The 27754-nt window shown below is 40.7% G+C and overlaps 1 protein-coding gene across 4 annotated transcripts in view; it reads right to left on the reverse strand.

The window, feature by feature from the left end:
- The window catches only part of NELL1 (neural EGFL like 1), a 300863-nt gene that overhangs the window by 226279 nt on the left and 46830 nt on the right, over positions 1 to 27754 (reverse strand). For all 4 annotated transcript variants that reach the window (XM_030039088.2, XM_030039085.2, XM_030039086.2 and 1 more), the window contains exons 5-8: positions 11769 to 11865; positions 6270 to 6342; positions 5939 to 6021; positions 333 to 467 (exon numbers count right to left, since the gene is read on the reverse strand). In XM_030039088.2, the coding sequence (XP_029894948.1) occupies positions 333 to 467; positions 5939 to 6021; positions 6270 to 6342; positions 11769 to 11865 (388 nt within the window). The remainder of the gene's footprint in view (positions 1 to 332; positions 468 to 5938; positions 6022 to 6269; positions 6343 to 11768; positions 11866 to 27754) is intronic.

Consider the following 27754-nt stretch of genomic DNA (forward strand, 5'->3'; position numbering starts at 1 on the left):
AAACAATTCCAAACCAAACGCAGACAATGCCACGCTTTCACCCCAAAACCATAAAGTCCTCACAGATATAATTAGAACAAATAAGAAAGCATTGTCAAGGGAAATTTTATTTTATTTATTTTTATATTATTTATGATTTTATTTATGAAGCCTGCACATAAGCAATGTCAATTTTTTATTTATTTATTTTACCGTTTCCCTCCCTATTGTTCATACTGCCACCAGAAGCATACTAAAAACATAATAATTCTCAGAGTTAACATTAGGTATTCAAGGACCATTTTCACATTTTAATTAGGTCCTACTTCTTAAACTCCTTTAGAAAGTCTTACTTTGCATGTGCAATTCCTGCAGTGATCATCTTCAACCCATGAGTCTTTGTCTCTATAGATCAATCCATTTACTTGACAAGTCTTCTCACAATGACAGTCTTCCAACTGACTCAGTCTTGTTTCTGCATAATTTAACTATAAATGAAAGTAACTTGATGAGATTTCTGCAATTCAAGCACATGATTTAAAAAAGCAAATATGAGAAAGCAGTATACTTATTTTTAGCCGAACCAAGTTTGACTACAACCTTCGAAACACTGAACCAGGATGTCTGCAGGTATAAACTAACCCTACTCTTTGGACTTTGATGGAGCTATACATGCTAACTGACAACAGTTATGACTCACGCAGACGTCTCTTGTACTGTTAACAAACCCCACTAAGATCCCTTCGGGAATGTCTGGGCACTACCAAAAGTACACAAACTACAACTGTTTTTAAAAAAAAAGTCTTAACTGCTCAACAACCTGACTGCAAGTCAAAAAGCATGAAGACTGGCAGACTGACTTTTCCTAATCATCCCCATCTCATCACTGTTAAGCATCAGCCAGACTAATACTTTCTGACTTTTAGAAAGGTCTTAACCTTATAATAGCAAGTAAGATACAGAGGGGAAAGAAAGCATTTTAATTCAGCGTAGTACAAAATATTCCCAGACTGTGATTCACGGACAAGCCATGCTCCTGGAGTAAACCCTGGGCTGGTGGCTAGCTCTTAAGGCTCCTTGCTGTTCCCATTACCTCCTCAATTCCAACTACTAAAATGCATATCAAGAAGCTAAAACTGATGCATCTTTTCCAAGTATTACATCTGCACGCTAGCAATTGCTATGTTTACTGATGAGATACTATGCAATCTTAAGTGGATATAATGCTCGTTCACGTAGCAGCAGCAAAGGGCTTTTTGAACCACCCTATCCTAAACCATATCACAGAGCTCCCCCTCATACAAGGTACCATCTTACCATCCTCTGGAGAGGAACAATCCCCATCCACGCACACCTGGTACCCAGTGCCATCATCTCTAATCCGTAAGAGCACTCAAAATGACTTTCCCATTTACTAATACTGAAAATAAATCAATATATAAATACAGGCTTAATAATTAGAAGTAAATATGTGCATTCTTCAGGCCCCAGAACTACCATTGCTCTAAAAACTACCCTGGTACCAGCTGGATAAGAGTTTCTCAAGGTCTTGACTCCTTACATTTGCATTTGTCTTATGCCTATAAGCCATCACACTGAGGGCACTGCAAATAGCAAGGCTACCTAAATCTGGCACAAGACAAGATGAATGCATACTCTATTCTGCTATAAATATGATGCTATTATCCTATATTACAGGTTGCTACATTTTAATAGTAGCAAGTTTTATAAAAAAAGGAATGCACAGCGCTATAGTGTTTTTTACATAATGCCATATACCTGAATTTCATATAGTCTATCCTCTAAAATTCCATCCACTTTAAATGAAAGTATTCTAATATATCCTTTTTCATTCCTGCCAGTAAAAGAGCAACTTACTTTAGGAGGAAGAAAAAGAAAAGAAATACTAGGCCAATTTCTGTGATTTTTTTTTTTTCCCCTGCAGTCCTCAAGAGAGAAAGCTCTTTATTTGTTGTTATTCTGGGATAACAGGGGATTGATACTCATCTCCCCCAGACTCAGCATGATCTAGTGACTTCAAAACTGCTTTTCACATTTTAGAGGCAAAACTATCCTCTTACTGAGCTGCTTGTTTTCAGCAGAAACCATTTTCAGGTCATTATATTTGGTCATTATATTTACATTATATAAAATATACTCAGTTTTGTTAAAAAGGTGTTTGATTTGTCTTGTACTTCTTTATTTACATATCTTGGTTTGTTTGGGGGGGGGGGGGGGGGGGGGGGCGCCGGTAATGAACACTCCCATATAAATGGGCTATACAAATTTTAGAGAGAAAGGACTTTAGAAATACCCAGAGTTGAAAGTGGTACTTGATATTGTCCTTTGTCTGTCCTAGAAATTATTCCCTAGAAAAAGAAGAAAGCTCCAAGAGAATAAATATTTTCAATTTATTAATTTTTTCTGTCATTTGCATTACCTTGATAAGTTTTATTTACTTAAAAATCATTTCCTTCCTGTTCTAAGAAATACCTTATACATAGCAAATCAATCAAGTAGATCACCAGAAGGCAGGCATGCAACAACAAACCCTCCAACACAGAGGTCAGTGAACGTACCACAGCCCACAGAATCTGTTCAGAAACAGCATTTAACTGTTACCTGCTATACTAGAGTGACCAGAAACATTCTGTTTCTCAACTTCAAGCCTCAACTGAAAAACTTCTATTGAGCTCAATAAAACAATTAATTCCTTAAAATTAGCTGAAATATCCTTCCAAACATTGCCAAATGCACACAACTAGATTTGTTGAACATTTAAAACATAAGTAGAAAATTCTCAAGCTTCAAACAGTTTTTAGGTTATGAATAGAAATAAGCTAATGAGGGAGAAGCAGCCCACGCTGTACCAAACACTTTCCATATACTAACCAAATCCTAAGTTCCTAACATTAAGGAATGTTTGGCTAGCTATTATTCACAAAACTTATTTAACACTTTCCTTGCTTCTCCTTTGCCCATACGAATAACGGAAAGACCACAGAGTTCCGTTAAAAATGTATTGTTTCTGGCAAAATGAAAAGCGAAAACATCAAAAAACCCCACACTATCAAAATTTACAAGGAAAATTTTGTTATTCATAAAAGTATTCATGGCCATACAAATCCATGATGTAAACAAACCAGATTAACTAGTCTATCGATGTACTCAAGTGCTCAATTTTTCTTGGTTTTAACCAAGCTGAAGCTTCAACCTTTCTGACCTCAATCAAGGAAAGATTCATTAGAAAGTTTTGTGCTGGAAGTCTTCATGTATCAAGCACATCTGAATACAAAGCACACCCTAGTGTGGGCCCATAATTTACCAAAAAGAAACTATATTCCACTCAAAGAAATGCAGGAGATGCCCAGACTGATTTCAGTAGATTGTTAAAGTTGCATGAATTATTTTAGCTATTGTATTTAAAGAGGAGCTAACAGTATTCCAGCACGGGAGTTAGGAATGCTGAAATACAACACGATCCTTTTCACCTGCAGCAAATTAACATTTTAGCCAAATTTCTAACACTCTGACCTATGGTGTCTCTCTATTTAAGGACACAAGATTAAAGCAATTAAGCTTATATACTGCAAAGATTCCGAATTAATTCAAATGATGACAAAAATAAAACGGGCTTACAAAGCTAGCAGTTACTCATCTTTGCTTAAAAAGTTAGCATTTACTCATCTCTAAAAGCTATGTCTTCACAAGACATAGGTAGGATGAAGACATAACGGCTGTTAGCTTGTTACAGGTCATGATCAAATGCTCCTGTACATAACACTCGATGACAATCTGCTATGACAACGCTCTGCTGGGCCCCTTATTTAGACCCCATGTCCCATCCTGAGCTAGCGCTAGACTCACAAGACGCTGAGGTAAAGCCCGACCAAGCAGGTACTCTCTCCTCCTACCCACGTACTGCATAACTTGCACTGCTACCAAATTATTGGAACCTGAAGCCACTAGCCTGATGTTTTCTCCCCTGGCAAGCCCTGGCCTGAGTCTTCATAGTGTTACGTTATAGACGCTGCACATATGCATTCATTGCAAAAAACGTTCACCGGAATATTCCATGCCGTAACGCAGCTGTAACCAAATGCAGATTGAGGGAGAAACTGAAATCCTAGATACAGCGGAACCTAAAAGCAACAACAGGACATCAAACCACGGAGTCCGCTTTTCCAAATCACCACGTTCATGCTTCTCATCTCTTGGTGCGGGACCAGGATCTGGGGTTCATTGCTCATGTACATTAGCAAGCCGTTCTCTGACCACCTGCCCCGCTAAACGGCATCTCTGCAGGCAGCTGCACAGCCCTTCTAAGCCTTGCTCTTTGCCTTGCCTCCGTAAGTTATGCTTGTATCTACATTAGTACCACTTGCGGCTATTGTGGCTAGGACCGAAAAGGCAGATACAAACCTTAATGCTTCCCTCAAGTCCCTCTAGTTTTAACTTGCATTTGTCTACCAAATTAACTTCCTTTCCTGCTGCACGCGTTTTTCCTGGACAACAGTATTTCTGTGAGAACTGCAACAAAACAGTCAGTGCACTGCTATAACAGAAAAGGAACTCGCAATGAAGGATTATCCCAGTGCCACTTCATGGAAGCACAGAGTCTTTGCAGTACAAATACTGTTATTTTCTTCCCCTTCTGAAGTACTAGCAAGCAAAAATATAATTAACAGCACAGAAAGCAAGTTACTCAGTACAGTGCATAATTGGAACTTGCTCTTACCACCAGCAGGGCTCAAAATAATTGCCCCTCTTTCACAGTACAAGCAGCAAACTGAACTAAAAGCTTCACATTTCGCATTTGGAGTCAGCCTGTCCAAAGCATGTCAGCTAAGCGGATTGTCAGTATAATGCGCACATTCTGTAAAAACAAAGTTTCCCCTTTCCTATTAGGAAGGAAAAGAACACTCAAAAGCAGCACAGTAACAAGTATAATTCTTTTACACTAATAGCACTACTATGCAAATTTTATTTTTGAAATTCCTGTTCAGTAACTACACTGAGATTAAAGGCATCTACAGATTGGGTGTAGTTACACTGAAATCTATAAGTAATTAGCGCATAAGTGCTGTTTCAGATGAGACAATTAATTGCCTTTTACCACTGACCAGATGGTTCACCAACATTAACCTCAAAAAGTGTTCGCAGATTGCCCTTTAAGACACATCAGGGGTTCAGTCACCTCAAAAACACAGCTTCCTACCCCAAAACTTCACCACTGCCTTAGCTGAAGGGCCTTGGCTGTCTATTGTGGGAGCGGAGCCTAAAGCAAATATCCAAAATCCCAAACAAAAAACCCACTATATCTTCTTATTCATCCTATACACAATCCAAACCGGGGGAGGGAATAAAGCAAGGGGAAAAAAAAAAAAAAAAAGACCAAGCACACACCGCCTGGAGCTGGGTTAACTTAACTTTTACACTGGTAAAAGCCACTGATCAAAGGTGATGTCAAGATCAGCACAGCCGGCAGCTTCACAGGCATTTCCATTTTGGGGCCTCATTTCAATTGCCAGGAAGGAGACTATGCCAGTCCTGAAGACTTCACAGGACTTCCCATAGGCAAACACACACCCCTCTGACAGCATCACATGGTGAGGAAATTGTGAGGGATTTCGCTCCTTTGTTTCTGCATTTATCCCTCAGCATGAAAAGGGAAATCATGCTAAGGCTTCTTACAAAAAATCAGACCCTGGGCATTTTGTCACTATCTTACAAATAATAAGGCAGAGAACAGAAACCGTATAAGGCTTAAGTGACATCCGTGAAACTATATCCGTAAGTCCGCTGCAGATAGGGCTACTGGCAGAAGGAAAAAAAAAAAGAAAAAAAAAAAAAGGCTCTACCATGAAAACGCAGAATAACTGCAAAAGGAATAAATACTTTCATGTTGGTCTTAGCACAGAAGGAAATAGGCAATTGACAAAGAAGCTTAGGTACCTACTTTTGCAGTCATTTTTGCCAGGAGTTCTTGCAAATCCATGATTCCTTGCACCAGACTTAAGAAATCACTGCAGGTTGGGCATGCTCAATAAAGGAAGAGTAAAAAGAAACAGAAAGGAAGAGAAGGAAAGACACAATAACCCATAAATAACCAATAGTATATCAGACTTGATTTATCTGAACATAAAATGCAATCTGTTTACATAGAATTTTTGCCTTCTGCAAGTCAGCACATGCAAAAATGACAAGCCTGAAAAGATTATTTTTAAAACAAAGACGTAATCTGTATGAAAAAAATCTAAAATAGAGAGAATTAAAAAATTGCTACTTACTGCGATTCAGATTAGGACACTGCGTTATATATCCATTAGGTATAAAGATGACTTTCACGTCTTGAATAACACCCTTTGTAAAAAGAAAAGAAAACTGGTAATATAGATTGCAAACGTTCACTTAGACCTGTACAAGCTGTTTCGCAAGTCATTTCTCAAGCGGGTACAAAAAATTGACCAGCTCACTCTTCTTGTGAGGAAAAGAACCGAAGATGGACAAAATATAACAACTCCTCCTATCTTCCTGTGTGTTTGGATATTAATTTTCATAAAACACAGAAATCATACTGCTTTGTCTTTTGCAATCGCCAAATATAAGCTGCTTAAGCGTCTTAAAAATGGGATTATTCAAGCCTATGACACACTTTTCCGAAAGACAAAAAGAAAACACGGCAATACTCTTTAGCGATTCAGCCAAATAAGACTGTGAAATGAAACATTATGAAAAGAGAAGTATATAGTGCAAGAGGTAAGTAAGAGTCTACACTTCAGTTGTTTGGTTTAGTTTAGCCTACTAGCTTTGTATTTCAACAGGTAGTTCATGTAATCACGCCATCAGTTAGCATTAAATCCTCTCTCTAACCCAGACAGATGGAAAGATCCCCTGTGCAGGACTGGCAGAAATCAGGACTCCAAGGACAAAGCCAGCTAGTGCAGGCTGTATGCGGCTCAGAACCTGAACTGGGCAGGACAGGAGAGAGGAAGGACCAAAAGGTCCAGCACTGGCCGCATCTTCTGTTGTCCCTGACTTGCAAGGATATCTCCGATGGAAGCAGCAGACACAAAGGGTTGCCCGGTATCCCTGCACACCCGCGTCCTGAAGAACCCTAGATCCTTCAAATAGCCTAGAAAATGCTGAAGCTTGTGTTTGCTCTTTTAACCTCAGTACAAAGCTCTTGCTCCATCTTTGACTGTGTAACATACTTACTCCACAAGATCCACTAGCTTTAATAATGTCATGGTCAGCAAGGGAGAGGAGCAAGGCAAAACAAGGGACTTCTGATTAGGAGTCAGGGAAAGCGCATATAGCAGCACTAGATGTTGTGACATGGCTCCAGCTCCTTCCAGACACAGAAGAATTTCTTTAATGTGAAAGGAAATTTATCATTGTGGCAGCTATTATCTAATTAAATTACTGATTTGTAAGACTATGTTTTAATTTTCAGTTAAATTGCAATCGAGTGAATTTTGCAGACTGAGGACAGTGTCACTTGCTCAAAACATTGAACTCTAACCACAAATAAAATATAGGCCTCAGATCGCCCCTGAAGCCTGGCAAGTACAGTAGGTAACACTTAAAATTTATGTGTTCATTTGCTAAAACAGCAGAAGGTGATCAGCAAGCACCGTTTCCTGCTTACTGTTTCATGATCAAATATTAACTGAAAATATTAATAGACATAATCAGATCACACTGTCTTTCTTGCAGAAGTATATTCATTTATTAACCTTTTCATCTATGAGAATAATGAAACCATCATAATAATGAGAAGTAATACTGTCACTGGAAATGGAACATCCTGAAAGCCTTTTTACATACTTTCTGCTAGCAGTCATCAGCGAGAAATTAGAAGGTGAAGCACAAAAATATATTTCAATGCTTAAGCCTCTCCAGTGAAAAGCTCAACCAAGAGTAAATGAGATTAGGAAGTTTTACCAGACCATATCACACAGCTAACAGCACATCATCCAGACAGAAGTGATGTTTTCCTCAGCCTTTTTTTTTTTTTTTTTTTTTTCCCCAAAAGTGCATATTGAACTTCAAACATGTTTGCTGCATCAGAGACCCACCGCTCAATTGTCTTTTGGCTAGATTTGCATTTAAATACAACCTGAAGAGGAAACACAGCTATTTTTGTGCCTTGACTTCTGGCTACATGAAAGCATGTTACCATGGAAAAACGTACGAAGTTCAATTCACCACTAGAGATGCCTTCTAAGTCTATAAACCCTCTGAAACAGAATTAATACGATCAAATATAGAAGTGAACCTTCAAAGAGCAGAAATTTTGCTGATGTATTTTTTTAATAGAAAGACTTCATTATAGGCAAACACTTATTACAGCCATAATTATTGTAACACGTATGAACAAACTTGGACTATTCCTCCCTCAGCATTAAGTCCTGGTTGCCGAGAGCTTTCTATGACCACAGCCAGAAGGAGAATTAGGCGTGCACAACTCCCCAGGGGAAGCCCAGGGCCCTGGTTCACTTTGGGCACAGGGTGGAGTTCTTCAGTCCACGTTCTGTGAAAGGACATCAGGATTTGGCCTTGACAGGGAGATGTCAGTGGTCAAAATCTTGCCGGTTTTTCCCTTCGCAAGCAGACATCACCTTTATGTTATCATTAAAGCACTTGGCTAACTACAACCAAAGCTGCAGTTCAGCATCAGGACTCGCTAGCTTGAAAAGCCTTCGTCTGTGCAGGCAGATAACCAGCTACAAGACTAAATTCATGCCTGCAGCGCTAAGTATCAAGCCCACCCCATGAGGACGTAATACAAAAGCCCTGTTCATTGCACTCTCATGTCTCTATTAAATAGAGGACTCCTCCCACATTCTGTGAAAAGGGTCATATATTCCATGAGCTCTCCCCTCCTGCGTTTTCATTTCCTCCATTGCCTTTCACCCTCTTTAAAACCTACTTCTCCCACAGAGATAATGCGTGCCACGCAGCTGTGCAAGCTGCATCAGCCAGCGCTGGCGAAAGGCTCTGCACAGCGGCACCGGCAGATGTGCCCGAAACCCTGCGCCTAGGCAATGCTACGTCAACACCACTAGCTCTCCACTAGATCCGCACTGTGCTCCTCTACACCGGGCACGCGTGCCCCGTGCCAGGCGCTTCAAGAGCCGCCCTTGGCACTGTATTTACCTCACCTTAGTCTATACGACTCTGAGACCAAAATGACTACAGAGGCCCAAGTATACATATGATGCTGTGCAGTAAAAATACCAACATAGTTTTCAAGCACCTACTATACAATCCCCAGGCGCAGCAGCAGGATCAATTGAGCCTGCTATAGCAGATATGAAAATTACCATCTTTCGACATGAATCACCTAGTCAGCAATGCATTAATAAGCTCATTTCTGCAGCAGCTCTTTGGAGGGAGCCTTAGGGGGAAGGGTTCTCCCCAGCAATAAAATGAATTTTGCAGATAATTCTGATCCTGACAGCCATCAGATCCATCCTAGAATGAGGGTTCCCTGGATGTCTGGTATCACTCTCTTCCTCCTTTCAGTTGCATTTACTTTGGTTTCCTAATCTGATTATAATGGTAACCTCTAGCCCTAAAACAAAACTTGGGTTCGGGCCACACAAAGAAACCTGCAGGGTCAGCGTGTATTTTTCGAAGGAAGTAATTAATAAGATTCCCTTCAAAGGACACAGCCAAAGCTATCTTAACTCTGTTCCGCATTTGCTCCCACCACTGCTGTGCTAAAACCATTCCGTCTTGTCTGAACTCCAAATGCTTGGTTGTAGCAGGTAAATTACAACTAGTAAGAGATACTAGTTGTAAGGGGTGAGACTTCGCTTCCCTCGATTATGCCATAGAGCACCTCGTTCCCCAGCAAGGCCACAGACACAGCAGGGCTACTTGTGGAATAATCACTGTAAGTAAGGACGTGGAACAAAAGCATAAATAAGAAAAATGGCAGCAACTGGCCACCGTGACTTTTGAATATCATATGCCCTCCCTCCTCTTCTGATATACTGAAAAATTATGATCTAAAATAGGCATGAGAGTATGGCCCAAAATGTGCTTTAATGCTATTCATTTACGGAGAGACACAACAAATTAATTATCATTAAAGTAAGAAAAATTTTGGCGCAGCGAAGATGACAGAACAGTATCCAGTGCTTTCTGTTACATAGATTATCACGGCTCCAACACACATACAAAAATGCTAATTCTTTTTTAACGCTCTTATTTCCCTGCAGATCTCTGTTTACATTAAGGAAAATAGATCTATTTTTTTAATATGCTAAAACAGTGAAACAAATTGCTCTGAAAAAGAAAAGGAGGTCCTACTGAGCATGTAAATATATGGAAAGAGACGTGTACTCTTTACAAACTGGCAAAATCCCAAGTTTTTGCAATGAGTAACATAAAAAAAAAGTAAGATTTCTGAAACTCTCAAGCAGGATTAAAAAAATACAACCAATTATATTTCTGCCCCGAAGTTAGTAAAATATTCAAGCATGCATAAAGCAAAGTAAGGCACTTGTCGGCTTTCATTATGATCAATAAAAACTGTCAGCTCATTAGCATATCATTAGCTACCCTGCTGTTTCCAAAGTGTTAACGCGTAGAAATATTAATTTACAAACATATAATATCCCAGAGTTCTGAGGCTCTGACTGCCTGCATAAAATAAGAATTTAAGATGGGCGAATCCAATATAAGTTCGGTTTTTTCCTATGTAGCTATAAACATATGTTTACCATCTGTGGAATTATGGGAAGCAGCTGAGGTAAAAAAACAACAGCTGTAGAATAAAATAATACTATCAATTTCACTTCACAGTGACAGCTCAGCTGCTGGAGGATGAAATGTACTCTAGGTTCAGAGCGACTCTTGGACCGTCATTTAAGTAAAAAGTTAGCTTTTACCTCTGTTTCACAGTTAAAACTGTTAGTTGCTATGCTTAAATAATTTTCGCATAAAATAATTGTCCTAGCTTGTTGAAATCAGCAACTTGTAAACTTGTCTTATGAACTGACAGCATCAAAGGGAAACTGAGTGGGTGGTAAATCACCTTGGCAACAAATCCATGCCAATATTGAGGATAGGCAGATTGGCCTATCACTGCACTATAGACTCTTTCGCTGATAAACACTTGCTCCATGGCTTGTTATCCAAAACTGGAAGAAATATCAGAAACTTTTCTTTAACTTGCTTACAAAGTAAAAGAATTAGTTTTCAGGTGGAGGGGGTGGTTTTCATTTATTGGTGGATTTTGTATGTTGGTTGGTTCAGCAATTCAGCCTCGACCAGAAAATCACATAGTCTCACCAGGGGCCAAAAAAAGCTGAAAGAAAACATACAGGAGAGGGCTTGTCAAGCATGTGAAATCGAGGAGGAAACGGCCTCCGAAAGCAATTAAGACCACAACTGGCCGGCCAAGACACCACAGCAAAGCTGTTGTTTCGGGAAGGTTTAAAGATGAAAGCCAAGGATAGACTTTGATGCTGCCTCCACAGTCTCGTTCTGTCCCCAGGAGTAGCTAGGCAGAGCACAGCAGGTATGTGAAGCCTAAAGTAAGGAAACAAAACAAAACCCCCAAATACTGGGCACTTCAGTCGGTGACTATGGTACTCTACCTTGCAGGAAGAGACCCTTTTCCCTAAGTGTTGGATGTGCCTCAAATCCCAAGTCCACAGTTTCTACTAAAATTCACACAAATCAGCTTTCAGGAGTGTAAGACAACTAATCAGAAATATCTGGTTGACTGTTTATTTATTTCCCTCTTCGTGTGCCATTTTGTATCTGCTTACCTTAAAGAAGCCATGTTTCCTGTTTCTCTGTCCCAGCCATAAATTGCTTTCAGGTGTCAAATTAGTTTCTGGGGGATCAATGATGCGTTCATAAATCCTGTAGAGAGAATACATTGCCATTACTTGAATCCTCTTTTTCCTCTGAGAAGTTGCTAGTCAAGATCAGTTAATGATAAAAGATGGAAAGTAGAACAAAAAAAAAACCAAAACAAAACAAAAAAAAAATCCACAACATTTTTCATTAAACACAACATTTATCATTAGACAGTTATGAAGGTATATGACAACTTTAAAAGAAAAAAAAAAAAAAACCAAAGAGGAAAACAACTATTAAAATCACTAAGACATGAAGACTGCATAAAATTGAAACTCTCTTTGTGCAACTGTGCAGCACTAGGCTAAAAAAACCACAATGCCAGAACCCAACGTAGTAGGGAAAACAACAAAATGGGACCACCCTAGCCTATGGGTGTCCTTCAAACTCAACTACCTGTTCTGGAGAAAAAGTGCAGTCACACACAAGATCCAACGAGTGAAACAACCCTTTGGGATTTTCAGACTGTTTAGAATTTTGAATAGACATCGCAAAGAAACTTTATTCCACCACTACTCCCATGGCCTTTTTGTCTCTACATTTGTGTTATTTGTCCTTGGACCTGGACCTTTCGTTTTAGCCACTTCTCCCATTTGCTGCTGTCACCGAATTCACTTGGCCTGGGTCCTCACATGCGCTGCCACTACTGCACATCCAGCTTGCCCATGTCACTGGTAGGTCTGGTACAGAATGGGACCTCTTTGTATTTGTTTGGTACCTAGCACTACAGGGACATTTTCTTGGTTATTCTTCAAGGAACTAGAAATAATATCAATATGAAATAACAATGACAACAAGTAACATGAGGTCCATAAGCAAACTTTATGTACTGCATAAACTTGCACATGAATGCAGTAATCTACATACCAAATTCCTAAAGTTAATTCATGAAAAATTGCTGTAACACAGCATCTTAAATTCACAAAAATAAGTATCTGGAGTTTCAAAAGGTTTTGCTTGGGTTTTTTATTTGTTTATTTTTAGGAAAGCTGTAATGAAGTTTCCATAACACCTTTTTCAAGAACTCAGACCACTACAACAATGATATCATCATTTTAGAATACGAAAAATTCAAGACCAAAGTTACTGACCCTGGATTCTCATACTGCTTGTCACTTCAGTGGGAGCCATGAACTTACCGCTTCATAACAAAACCAGCATGCTTAATAAGGATTATTGAGAAAAATATTTCCATTACTATCCAGCTCACAGGCAGACTGTGTAATCACACCAGCATGACAGCCAATAGAAAAGACTCTGAATGCATCGAGACCTGTAGCTTACAGGGGTGAAATTATCTGTATGTTTAAAAGGGGTGAAAATATTTTTCTTCTTTCTTTAAAGCTATGGCTTTAAAATGAAATGAAAAATGAACACCAAAGAAAAAATGTACGTCAATCAACACAACTCATTGCACAGTTCTTCCCATTTACAGTCTGAGTGTTTCTAGCACAGGCTCACCCAGTGTAATCATTGATTTTTGTAAGTTGCCACATGTATTGGGTTTGCACGGCAAGGTTTTCGTAGCAGGGGGCTACAGGGGTGGCTTCCATGAGAAGCTGCTAGAAGCTTCCCCTGTGTCCGAGAGAGCCAATGCCAGCCGGCTCCAAGACGGACCCGCCGCTGGCCAAGGCTGAGACCATCAGCAACGGTGGTAGGGCCTCTGGGATAACAGATTTAAGGGGGCAAAAAACTGCTGCACGACAGCAGCTGGAAGAGAGGAGTGAGAATATGTGAAACAACCCTGCAGAGCCCGCCAGGTGAGTGAAGAAGAAGGGGAGGAGATGCTCCAGGCGCCGGAGCAGAGATTCCCCTGCAGCCCGTGGGGAAGACCACGGTGAGGCAGGCTGTCCGCCTGCAGCCCAGGGAGGTCCACGGGGGAGCAGATCTCCACCTGCAGCCCGGGGAGGACCCCACGCCGGAGCAGGAGGATACCTGAAGGAGACTGTGACCCCGTGGGAAGCCTGTGATGGAGCAGGCTCCTGGCAGGACCTGCGGCCCCGTGGAGAGAGGAGCCCAGGCTGGAGCAGGTTTTCTGGCAGGACTTGTGACGCCACGGGGGACCCACGCTGGAGCAGGCTGTGCCTGAAGGACTGCAGCCCAGGGAAGGGACCCACGCTGGAGCAGTACATGAAGAACTGCAGCCCGTGGGAAGGACCCACGTTGGAGAAGTTCATGAAGGACTGTCTCCCGTGGGAGGAACCCCATGCTGGAGCAGGTGAAAACTGTGAGGAAGAAAGAGCAGCAGAGGCAACATGTAATGAACTGACCATAACCCCCATTCCCTGTCCACCTGTGCTGTTCATGGGAAGGAGCTAGAAGAAAATGAGGAGTGAGATTGATCCCAGGTAGAAGGGAGGGGTGGGGGAAAGGTGTTTTAAGAGTTGTTCTTATTTCTCATTACCCTGCTCTGATTTGATTGGTAATAAATCCAATTAATCTCCCTGAGTCGAGCCTGGTTTGCCCGTGACAGTAATTGGTGAGTGATCTCTCCCTGTCCTTATCTCGACCCACAAGCCTTTCGTTATATTTTTTTTTTCCTCCCCTGTCCAGTTGAGGATGGGGAGTGATAGAGCAGCTTGATGAGCACCTGGCATCCAGCCAAGGTCAAACCCACCATACGGCATTACTGGAAAACTCATACATTTGCAGAGGCCTAGAATAACCTCCCAGTATTAAAGAGCTTCAAGAAAGCTCTATAAAGTTTTTTTCTGTTGAAGTACAGAGTGTCATATATTCTACCCACTTTTGCTTATCCAGAAAAGAAGGAAACCATTTGTTGAAACCAAGTGGAAGCAATGTAAAAAACTAGAGGCAAACTTACTATTTCCTGAAAAAGAAACAGCAACAAAAATCTCAAACCTAAGAACAAAACAGTTACATGAAAATTCCATCTTAAAAATGTGAGTACAAGAGTCAGAAGACTTCTAATACTCATTATTTTATTGCTGAAGTTTATTATAATTATCATCGGCCCTAATTCATCACATTTCATCAACATGATACATTCAAAGCTCTACAAAATATCTGCCTCCACTAGCTAATTACTTCTTACTGGCTATAAAATTACCATGCTGAGCTGTTTTACCTGTTCAGACAAGAAAACAAGATGATATTCCTTTAAACCATCTTTTGAGAATTATAGGAATTTTGCATGCACCACCTCTATCAATATTTTAAAGTGTAAGTAGACCACTTCTGCCATACCTCATGCAAAATTGAAGATCTATTCAAATGCAAAACTGCTGCAAAACGCTGAATGAAGAACAAAGAATTGACATGCTCCTTGTGCAAACCAGTCACTGAATTGCACTATCTTATTAGGAATTTCTCTTTGGATATAGAACACATCTTTATTCATGACTTAGGTTAATAATGTCCTCACCAGAAAATTTCTAATCTCGTAAAAAGACTAGTCAATATTCCATAAAGAACTCCGTTTCTGCTAACAGATAAAATCCCAATGCTGACCAGGTTCAACAACACTACGTATTGAAGAATATTTGATTTTTATTTACCTGGCCTAGTTTATAAAGGAACTCTACATTATCTGTCTGCAATTACATAGAAAAAAAACCAAAACCTACGTGATATTATTATATGACAGTTCAACAACAGCAGGTAAGAAAGACAAACCAGAGACAGGCTAAAGTGGTTTATCTTGTCTTTCCTGATGATTTAACAAAGACTTTCAATCTATGTGGAAAAGGCTGTAGTGACCTTCCTCTTCAGAAAGTGCCATTCATCAGACACATGCTCAGGATTCCCCATATTCCTCTACTGTTCTACTCCAATTCCATTTCTGAAGCAGGTATTTGACTTAAATTAAAGGATTAATTAAAGGTTGGTTTGTGCCTTATTCCATTTATGTCTAAGAATTTGGTTGGTTTTCTTCTCTGTAGATCTGCCCACGGAGTAACAGGCTTAGGATTCAAGAGAAGGCATGAAATGCAGACGGCAGTTGTAGATGTAGCAGTCCTTGCTTATCTTCCTACGTAAAAAGACGTTTTGGTTGACACTATTTGGTTTGCGAACCATGTGAGCTTACTTTATTATTGTATGCTGTTAAACATCAGCAAAAAAGCCCCAGAAAGCATACATACAGCTTATCGCTACCCCTATAATCCCCTCTATACTCTTGGGAAACGAAAAGGTCAAAAAGCACATCTGAATTCATAACAGTCAAAAAAAAAAAAAAAAAAATAAAAGAGAATCACAAGGAACACGATTCACCACATACTACTACTCTAACGAAGAATTAAAATTAAAAAAACAAACAAACAAAAAACCCCAAACAACAACCACCATCACTCCCAAACAAAAAAACAACAAACAAGAGCCGTGCAACTCCTGACAAAAAAAGGAGAGTGACGCAAAAAACCCTAAGGGACTTTTCCTGCAAGACTGGAAGCTGCTACACAAAGGTAAAACAGCTACACAAAGAAAAACTGGAACTACATGGAAGAAGCTTTTGAATTAATATGAGCAAAGAAACGTGATAGCATTACTAACTCTCAATCAGTGGATTTAATAAAGATGGAAACAAACGTTTTCAAATATCAGTGAACAGAGCTTTAGCAGCTACACGCATTGGCAGCTGATAGCCAGCAGAGCTGACTGATGTGCAGCTGCCGTAAAGCCAGGAACTGGGCATGTCTCCTGGCCGCCAGGTTCGTGTTGTAAGTCACAAGAACATCGTCAGCGGTGCAGCACTCCTAGAGCACGTTTTTGAGAAGGAGACAGACTTCATGGGCGTTGAAGACACCCTGTCCACACAAAATTATTACGTTGGCACTTGCGTAAGGAGTTGTGAACGGGGTTTCACCCAGACATTAGGATTACCCACTTAAGTACGTCACTTAGAAATCTATGAAATACTACTGATTATTCAGGTGACTTTTCAGGGGTTTCTACACTTAGACAAACCCATAAAGCATGAATGTTTTGTAACATATCTCAATGCGTAACGTGAAAAGTTACTACTTACGGGTGAAATTCTCTTAGAACTATTGCTTGTGAAGCGGGAAAAACCCTTGCTCTGCTCCCCTTCGTGTACTTGTTTTCTTTTGGAAGAGGTGGGTTTTAGGCTGAAAAACTACTGTTGCTGAATAGACATAAAAGGATCCTTCTTTTTTTACAGCTACATTAAGCTTCCATATCATTCGCATTCCCTTGCTTGATTTCTGGGCTGACGTGTCACTTTCTATGGCTTTATCCACGCTTGACCAATACTTTGTATTTGGCATATGAATAGCTAAATTATATCTACTACACTTCCAGTTTACGAAGCGCTGGTCTAGAGCTCCTTGGAGATCAGTCTCCAATACATTTGGCTTTGATACCCACACAGAGAAATGCACAATACACTTCACAAGAACAGGGATGCTTAAAAAGAGGACTCCAGGGAACTGTGGTCTCTAAAATTACTGCAGACTGAATAGCCCCTCCAGCATGAGGAGACCCAGGTCTCTAGGTTAATGGAAGCTCTACTCCATGCTTCAGACTTTCAGATTTATGATTACTGCATTCGCTTTCCAAGAGAAAGCTTGATTTGCCCCTACTTGATGCTGACGTATTTCAAAGAAGCTAACCCATAAACCTGGAGTAATACAACCATGAACCAATCCTTCTTTCTTGAAACGTTCATGCTCAGAACACATTCACTAATCACTGATCCATTTAGCTAAACGTAGTAAGAAAAACACCTGTTAATTGACAAAGACCCATGATACCCTTGTGGTTTGTATCTATACCTCTGCCCTATCTGCACACTTTGATTTATTAAGTATTCTTATGCAATCCTCAGGAACACCTTTTTCAAGGATGAATTCCAAACAGGTGTCTGTGTCACAACGAATACAATATACAGAAAATCTATAAAGTAATCAGTGGATTCCTGAAAGAAAGCATATCTAAAATATTTGCAAGCAAATACACATAGACACATCCTTCTCTGCGCAGAGGAAGGACCCCTCTAGAAACCAAGCTCTGTTGGACAAGGAGACAGTTCCCTTCTATGCACTCAATCTAAAATTATTTTTATCATCTTTATAACGTTCTGGTAAAACAGGGAAATATCTTCATTTTACACGTGTGCACACTGAAACACAGAAAGACTAACTGATTAACCAACATCACAGAGTGAGGGACGGACATTGCCCAAGATCCAAGCCATCAGACTGGGCACGACTAAGGCTTAACTGCCTCACGCACTGGGCCACGTTCCCTCTGGGAAAAACGTGACATGGAATTGTCTCTCGCAGTGAAGATCTCTTACACGCAACTTTAACAAGCAAAGGGTAACACTTGCACAGTATTTCTGCTTTTGTGGAGATGCGGTTCTACTTCCTACTTACGATATTTGCCATGCCAGAAGCATTTTGGAAATAGCTGAAATATTTAGCAAAACATGAAAATAAACTTAGTGTCTGTTCTCATTAGAATACATCAGCCAATGTGGACTGATGAGGACATGCAACTGCCTAAAATTCTGAACAATAAAATAGACTACAACTCCAACAGTTAGTACAAAGTAGCACACCAAATCACGAAATTTCCAAATTCTTTCAGGTTACTAAAAGAGGAATGTGCCTTCTCAAATTTTCAGGCTAGATATGAACCAGAGAGATTTATTTATTTAGCAGTAGTACAATTAAGAAACAAATAGCTGCAGTCTAAATATTCTTGCGGCTGAGGCACAGGCAGGAACCTCATTTCTCAGTCCCTGGTCTCCATTAATCCAAGAACAGGCATTTTTTGTTCCTGATATAGCTGCCATACTTACTCTGTTGAAGCTATAAATCTCCATGTAGCGACCAGGTGTTGAATTCATAGCACCCAATTTTAGCTATCTCAAAAGTTTACACCTACAGTGGAGCTAGTCCTCTAGACCTACCTACTTAATGAAGAGACATAAGGGTTTCTAGGGTGTGATTCATCTTACAGTAAATGAATCACTCTCTGAAGGCCTCTCTGATGACTGCACAGGACCCCTTGCTGACATCAGGGTGACTCATCAAATAGATTTTTGCAATTCAAAACCTGATCCTCAAAACCGACATTCTCCTGCAACTATTTGTTACCCTGTAGACATCCATCTGGATCCTCAGATCCTTAAAATAAACTGAAGGGTATGGAGAAGTCACACAAAATAACACACTGTTCACGGCAGAGTCTTTGAAATAGCACTCTCCACTTTTGTAACAGGAAGTCAGAGGAGAGAGGGAGGTTCCCCCATGTTTTGCATCAGTCTTTCTCCTAATCTCATTTGCAGAGGTCTTGAGCACCTTTCACCATTGTTACCATCTCCAACTGAGGCTGCAAAAACTCAGTACATCTGAAATCGCAAATGTCAGGCTTGCTAACGCAGCCCGTTGTATAAAAATAACCAGCTGCTTCCAAAAGTTTGTCCAACGTGCTTTCTGAACCCCAACCGCGTAAAGAAACTGATGATTATATCAGACTCTAGCTTTAAGATACAATATTGGCATTTGTCTTTATGTCTATTCTTCCAAAGGCATTAAGAACTGATTTTAAAAATAAATACTAGGATATCTTTACATATTTCTCTTTCCATCCGCTTTCTATATGCTTCCCGATGAAAATGTGTCAATACCAATGTGATTGGATTTTCTTGATAGTGTTTACAGATAAGATGCATTATTTGACATGCATTCAGTTCTGGAGCAACTTTAACTGAATTATTCATTCAGTTTCCAGTGTTCTGTTTCAGAAAAATAATCTTCCTGAGGGAAATTTTGATTTTTCGTGCTGTCTCCCCTGTCATAGTATAGGACTTCACAATCACTTAACAGAGGAAAGCAATTTAGATTAAAATCTCAGGTTTTGAGGGAAGCCTTTTGTTATTAAATTTTGAATACGCAATACTAACTGCCAACTATTTAATCAAAAGTTATTTGTCGGCTCTGGGAGAAAAAAAATAGGAGGTGTCCAGTAATACTACATGTTAGGTAAAAGCCTCGAGAGCGCATGCTCAGTTTTTAAGTTCTCTTCAAACTCTGTCACCCAAATGATTCCATCGATTTTCCCGTATAATCACAGCGATAAAGTGAACGTACTCTACTTTTCAGTTTAATTATTCCAACTACAAATCTAATTTTGAAAATAAAAATGTATCTATATAAAACTCTATACGCAATCTCTTTTTTTCATTCAAGAGAAATGCAAATTGACTTTCAAGACCCTGTAATAAACAGGAGGAAATTAAACAAATGCAAGTGAAGATGGGTAGAAGAGCATGTTTCATTTTCAGGTTTCAGGGTTTATTCTCCACACATAAACTGAATAAGGGTAAATTCACAGAGATACTATCTGCCTATGTGGGGCTTTCTTTACAAAACACATTAGGCTTTTCAGTTTCCTACAAACTTATCGATGAATTTTAGCAGTATTTCTTGAGCATTAAACTAAAACCAATCATTGATACTGATTTAAAGTAGAGGACTGGACCCACTAAATGATATGACATTGGCCACATGAAGGGCAGAAATCCATCTCTCTCAGAATACTACACCTGTATGGATGGTATCTTTCATCTGGAGATCCTGAGGTGAATTCAAACACCTTTACAAACAAGATCAATATTATTAACTCTCCTTTCAAATGACAAAACAGATACAATTGGTTCCTGACGATAACAGTCTTAAGAGTGTCTAAGCCATAGGCTAACAGCCTGTCTACAAGGCTGCAGTGTTTACCCATCTTCATGTAACAAGCATAGCACTCCTGAAAGTACAAGAAACCCAGAAAATAGTTTGAGTTAGACTCTAGGCAGAAATTGAAATTTGGCCATTTGCTTAGGATTTTCAAGAGTTGTGGGGGAAAAAAAGTTATGACAAACTACAAGGTCTACTGTATCTTACATGTGACGTATCCAGAGCACTTTGCACTTTACTGCACATGCACTATCCATAATTTTTCGGACAGAAACACAGTATTTTCAGCCAGCTATCAAGCCAGCTAGTTTGATACCCAAATGGTTATTGCGCATTTCAACTCTGGCAACTGTACTGCTTTGGGCTAGGAGAGAGTTAATTTTCTTCAAAGCAGCTGGTATGGGGCTGTGTTTTGGATTCGTGACCAAAACGCTGTTGATAACACACCCATGTTTTAGCTAAAGCTGAGCAGAGCTCGCAGAGTGTCAAGGCCTTTTCTGTTTCTCAGACTGCCCTGCCAGCGACTAGGCTGGGGGTACACAAGAAGTTGGGAAGGGACACAACCAGGACAGCTGACCTACGGGATATCCCATGCCATATGACGTCGTGCTCAGCCCTACAAGCTGGGGGAAAGAGAAGGAGGGGGGGACATTTGGAGTTATGGTATTTGTCTTCCCAAGTAACTGTTACATGAGATAAAGCCCTGGTTTTCCTGGAGACAGCTGAACACCTGCCAGCCGATGGGAGGTAATGAATGAATTCCTCATTTTGCTTTGCTTGTGCACGCAGCTTTTGCTTTACCTATCAAACTGCCTTTATCTCAACTCACTTTCACCCCCCGCCTCACTTTCGTCCTTGCGATTCTCTTCCCCATCTCACTGTGCGGACAGCAGCTATGTGGTGCTTAGCTGCCTGCCAGCATTAAACCACAACAGCAACCTTTTACTTCTAATAGTGTTCCTGAAAGTCCATTTTGACCTGGTAAATCTGAAGCAAACAGCATGCGGTTCATGGTCCTGGCATTGCCCATAAAACTTGCACATAATCTACAGGTAAGCAGAAGCACAAGCGGAATGTACTTGTCCCAGTTTCTGGTGAAGATGCCAACTTTTGCCATATTCAGCCTGCTTGGCTAAAGCAGTGCTTATGGTGGTGTCTGGGTCAAAAGAATGCCTCCTCTTAAGTGCTGAGGGAGATGTCATTTACATACACAGACTTTTCTTATAAAATTCAATGCCCACAACTCTTATAAATGAACGTGAATTTAGGTACTTCTCTTTAAACATCTCAATATAGAGTTGAGAGCCACATAGTTCAAATACCACTTTTCAAATAAATATCTGACTCCCCAAAGGTATTTTGGCATCTTTTTACCACTTGTGAGCAAATATTGCTATCCAAATACCAGAGCATAAAACATGTAGCAGTAGGAGGCTTTTTTTTTTTTTTTATGATGCACACAAGTATCCACTACAGACAAGGAGACAAATTCACTCATACCTGGAGACAACACTAAAACTCACAGGGTCACTAAAAGACACCCTTTAACCTCAGCAAGCTTTGAACCAGGTTCTAAACCAGAATACTGAATAAAGCAAACTGTTATACAAGAAAGCTAAAAGCACAGCACGCTCATTTTTTACCATGCCAACCATCATACCACAAGCCCATCTCAGATGAAACAAATGTTGAGAATACATCCCAGATGCCAAATACCAGTAAACCAAGACTGAGCCATTAAAAACAGGTTCTAGAAACAGGAGGGAGAAATTAATTCAATGGATTCTTCCAACATATGAAAAGAAAAGCTCTTCTCCCACAAATTAAACAAGAAGCCCTTGGAGCGAGATGGATATGAAATTTAAAGAACTATATTAAAGTATCTTTGAAACAAGTAGTAAACAATTAAGCCTATCTTGCATCAGAAAGTGAGGGGGTAAAAATGTGCATCATAATAATGGCACAAAGCAGCACAGGTACTTCAGATCTTGCAGCAAAATTAACCCCAAAATAAAATTCTACCAGAACAGAGAGGTAAAACCATGGTTACATGGCTTATGTCATCTCAATTTTGTCATGGGGGGGGGGGGGGGGGGGGGTAAGGGGGAAAAAAAAAAAAATCTAAGATTACTCTTGGTGTTTGTCACAAGACTTTTGTTGAGTGAGAACTGGCAGTGCTGAAACTTTGCTTCTATTACATCTACCTGCATTTACACAAGGACATGCCGATCCCCGGCCCGAGATCTGTAGCACACAGGTCTTCACAAGTGGCAATTACAGCACAACCTGAAGCACAGAAGCTTACAGCTTAGAAACAGCCCTTTTTCACAAAATATTTGCAGCCTTCCTCTTTTCTGTCTCATGCTACTCTCAACCCCAAAGTTGCTTTACCTAGTACAGTAAGACAGGTGCAACTGCAAGAAGAATCAGGCTTTTGATTCCAACTCCTTTCTGCACTGCTATAAAAAATAAATTTCAAAGGAAGCCAGCCACAAGCAACTTTTCTACTAAACAGCTTCTTTCCCTCCCTTCAAAAAAATCATATGCTGAGAAGTTAATTGCCTTACAGTGTATCTTGTCACAGGATCATCTCATCAAGGGGTTCATGTCATCACTAAATGATTTGTGTATAATCATAAAATAATTTCATCCATATTCCAGAGCCAACTTCCTTTCATGACTGAAGGTAACTGCAGGCTGAGGACCACAGGCTTTCCTTGTTAACACCCTGCCTTAGCTGCCACGCTCCGGCCAGAGCCCTCCCGTTAGCGTTGTCTCAGCACTGGGCAATGGCACTCGGCTCTCCCCAGAGCTGCCGCTCCTCCCCATTAGCCACCACCTCTGTAACCCCACCGAGGGCCGACTCATTCCGCGTTCCTCAGTTCTTACAGCAGGTTCATCCGACAACCCACACCTCCGTTTTCCCACGGTATTTTTCAACCGCCCGGTTTAGCCTTGGTGGTTTGAAAGATAGCATTGCACTCTCTCCATAATAACTAATTGGCCATGACTGAGGAGGTGTACGTAACATACAGTAAACACAGAACAAGCCATTATATTGGTTCTAAAATTAAGTTTTGATGGAAACTGCCAGGCAGACAGACAGAAAAGCACTCTCCAGGGACAGCACTCAGGTTTGGAGCTCATTTCTCACAACATCTGACACGCTCAGGAGGTGAAAGCATGGCTTAGCTGAAGTCAATGAGAGTTTTCACTGCAGACTTCACTGGGGCTAGGATTTCACCCCAGGGATACCGCACAGCACATCTTTCAGTCGAGGTTAAGGTAAGTGTCTGGCGTGACACGGAAAGATTCAGCTAGGGCTGAGGAAGTCCTTCTAGTTGCATTAGTTGACACAGTGCTCGTTATTTGCTTTCATTTTTGACATGCTGAAGGGAATGCCACTAAAATTGCAGCTCAATTAAGTAATGCAGCTTTCACTGATTCTTTCATTACCAGCTGGTCTCAGATATGAAAAGAACTTACAGGACTGGAAATTGCACGTTGCCGTATTTCTGTGCTGAGGATCAAACTACCGTCTTTCACGGTAGTTTTCATGCCAAGCGGCTCTGCGTGACACGTAAAATGAGAGAGGACACTACGCCGCTGCTGCAGCAAGGTCCGTGCCACCGCCTAACACCCCAGAGCCATGACTGCCACACTCACAGCGCTTCCAAGCCTCGACACCTTCTGAGCACCCCACATGCCCCCGGCTCCCCACACCCAAGGAACAAACGTGACTCCTCCTGCACCACTGTCTGCCGTTAAAAGTGTTGTCGGTTTACTCTGTCACCAAGCGGTGCAACGATGCGGACTGTCAGGTTTTGGGTAGTAATGAATGCGGTGAAGCAGTCTCCACCTCCCTGCAGTCAACTTGAGGATTTTGACAAGTTTGGATTTCTAGAAAATAATTACCTCTGGGGAATTATTGCTGTTCTAAACTGTCAAAGAAAGACTCCCCAAGTACTAAACCACTTCATAAAACTCTGGGCTGGTTTCACAGACTGCAGCAGGCTCAGTCCTGTTTGCCCAGTCGCCCTCTCACATCCCACAGCGCTCGGGAGGTTTCGGATCATTTGGAAAGACTCTGTGCTATTTGCTATATGGAGGCTCAGATCTCAATTCAGCTTCCGAGTAGTTCCGAGGGGTTCTCAGCTGCTCTCTGGCAAAGGTCCAGTGCTTTTAAAAAAGTATTTAACTACAATTATACTACCGTTTTTCAATTCAGCTCCAGTATTACCCTATGCGACTTCCAGTTCTAAACTCCAGAGTTTAGCTAACCACTTCAAACGGAAAAGTTCATTTATGTTTTGGATCGCAGTTAATCTGCCTGGCTGGAGCAAGATAATTGTTTTTATAATCTGAAAGGAAAAAACTCAAAACATTTGCTCTATCTGGTTGATTCCCAAATTACCACTATCGCCTCTCTGTCCGTATGACCCCCATCAGCACTCCAACAAATGAAAAGAAAATAGAACCAAGTAACAGGAGATTTCCCCTGAAAAAATTCCACAGAAACAAACATACAGATACATTTCAGGCCACACAGGCTAAATTTTCAGAGACTGCTCTTGTAAGTAATCACCCCAGTTTAAGGGTTTATTGCTTTGACAATGAAAAAAAAAGCCTAAATGTATATTGTAAAAAGTATCTGAGAATGGAATAATACACCTATTCACACACTTTAGGAAATTACTAAATCATGTGAGGCTTGCCGGCCTTGATTTAAGATTATTTCCTCTACCATTATCCATCCTCTCTCTCTGACACACCCATAGCATACAAATACAATGAATGCAAGATGCCAGCGTTAAAGCGTAACACATTATTCCTGCCCTGTTGAAGTCATCAACCTGTCTATCAACATTTTCAATTCACCAGAAAGCACTGCAAGTCCCCAGTTTTAAAATAGAAAAAAAGAAAAAACACCGTTAAGTCTATATTCAGCAGCAGTCGGGCTTTGCAGCTACAAAACTCTGGCTCCACAGGTCCCTAAAACTCCGGGCACTGCCACAAGCTCCTATTCAAGGCCCTTAACTGAACCTCCAGAGGCTGCCTTCTGCTCTTCAGTAGCTGACACCAGCAGGACCTGGATTAAATCCTGAAAGAAACCAAAGCAGACGCAGGCTCCGCTCCGAGCAGGAGCTCTGTGAGGCCTCTCTGCTGCAGCACAGCTCCCCAGGTCCCGGTACCTGTGTAAGTGGTTGCTGCCTTCTAGGGGTGGTCAAAGGATCTAAGACAGGCAGGCACAGGTACGGATTGTTACAATTTGTTTTCTATAGTACTTTTCCAGCACTTTTAGAAATAGTTATGGCCTTCTCCCAATTCTATCAATGCAGTATACAAAAAAAAGTTCAACCGATTTTACTAGGATGAAAAAAATAATTTTTTCATCATAATTAGGAGCTGGGTTAAGACATATCATCAGTCTTCAGCCACACCCATACTACCATTCTGCTGATGCGTTAGCCGTTCAATGAAAAACCCTGGCTATTAAAAAAACTTTAAAAAAAAAAAAAAAAAAATCTTTCCTCAAGTAATGCTGAACATATCCTGAACATTTCCTTGCAGCTTAACTGCAATAACTGTAACGATACAGGCCTGAGAGCAGCTGACATCATATGCCAGCTGGAGATCTCTCATGCTAAAAAGTTTATAGCCTTTCTGTCAAACAAAAGGGACAATCGGTAAGCGAAAATTAACTTCCAATCCACAGTACCACAGATCTGAGGTGGGATGCGCCTGCAATGCACAATTAAAGCACTCTACCTAAGTAACCGTTTCTCTGACAGCTTCTGCTTACAGCTTAAAGAGCAGAGAAGCAATCTGGGTCACAAAAGCATATTCAAATGTTGGGAGTAAATTACCTAGCTGCATAACACTGCCACCATGCCATCTTCTCTCTGAAGAGAAAGTGGTTTACAGTAAGTAAAGCAGTGAATCCCTCTTTTAAACACATCCCTTAACCTTCTTTAAATTTATTACATTCTAATTAAAGTCATAGGACTTTGTTTAGATAAGTTGAAAACCTCATGTTGGCAGCCAGAATATCTTATTTATAAGAACTCAGAGGTCTCGGATTCCCATATTTGGATTATGTTGCTTTAATTTATTTATTTTTCCAATTAAAAAGTTCTCACTGCTCATGCATTTTTTATTCCCTAATGTGCTGTTCTATCAGCAGAAACATAAAAGAAGCAGACAACATGTTTTTTGAGTTGGAGACTACTTCCTAGCCTGCTCCAGTTTTATAATCTATCCTCCTATGCTCTTACCAACCCCCTCCATCAAACAGCTAAGAGTATCCATTGAAACCACAGGCTGTATTCATAGTAAAAGGCACTCCAGCACATATTTTCACTGGAAAGCATTAATTTTTGCAGCTAAGTGCCTTTCTCCCTTTCACGCCTGCAGACAGAGTTCAAGTAAAGCAATACTGATACTGTCTGCACAGGTGAGTACCTTTGTAGCAATACAGCTGATGAGAAATAAAACAATAGAAATCCAAAGCAAGCACTTTTCAAGCTTACCTCCTCAGATTAATTGGACACACTGAGAACAACTTGGAATTTGTAGTTCTGAAATAAATCGTCAATAAATACATTTTGATACAGTACCCACCACCTCTTAAATTGTAGGCTCCATGCTATTCCCTCACTCTTCTCCTAACACTATTAAATGCAACATTTTTCTGTGCTGTTACTGTTGTAGGAGGCAAGCATTGCAGCGGACAGTCAGGTACCACGGGCAACATCATCACAGACTGTACAACTGAAACTAATCGCCAGTGAAGAGAAGACAAACGCCAGCTCTTATAGGACTATGACAGTCTCCTGGGATTGCGAATCTCCTGACAACGCAGGTATGAAGAGCGGGATCCTTTACCTCTGCTCCCCTAAGAGGCCAAACCTGGGAAGGTACGTGGCAGAGTTTATTTCGATATATATTAACCCTTTGGTGCCATGGGTTATTTAAGGACCCTCTGACAACGACACAGTTGCTCTAGCTCAACCTAAACGCTCGCCAGAAAGCCCCTGACAACCCCCTTTTCCCTAGAGTAGGGGAGCAGAGATCCTACACATAACCAATACTTTGAAACAAGGTTTGTTCGCCACTAGTGGACTCAGCATCGCAGATACAACAAAACTAAGAGCAGCGCGCTTAATTTCCATGTTACTTTCAGCACAGGTTTTACTTGTGCATCAGTTGTACATTCA

This window comes from Aquila chrysaetos, chromosome 16 (genome assembly GCF_900496995.4).
Source record: "Aquila chrysaetos chrysaetos chromosome 16, bAquChr1.4, whole genome shotgun sequence".
NCBI classification, from domain to species: domain Eukaryota; kingdom Metazoa; phylum Chordata; class Aves; order Accipitriformes; family Accipitridae; genus Aquila; species Aquila chrysaetos.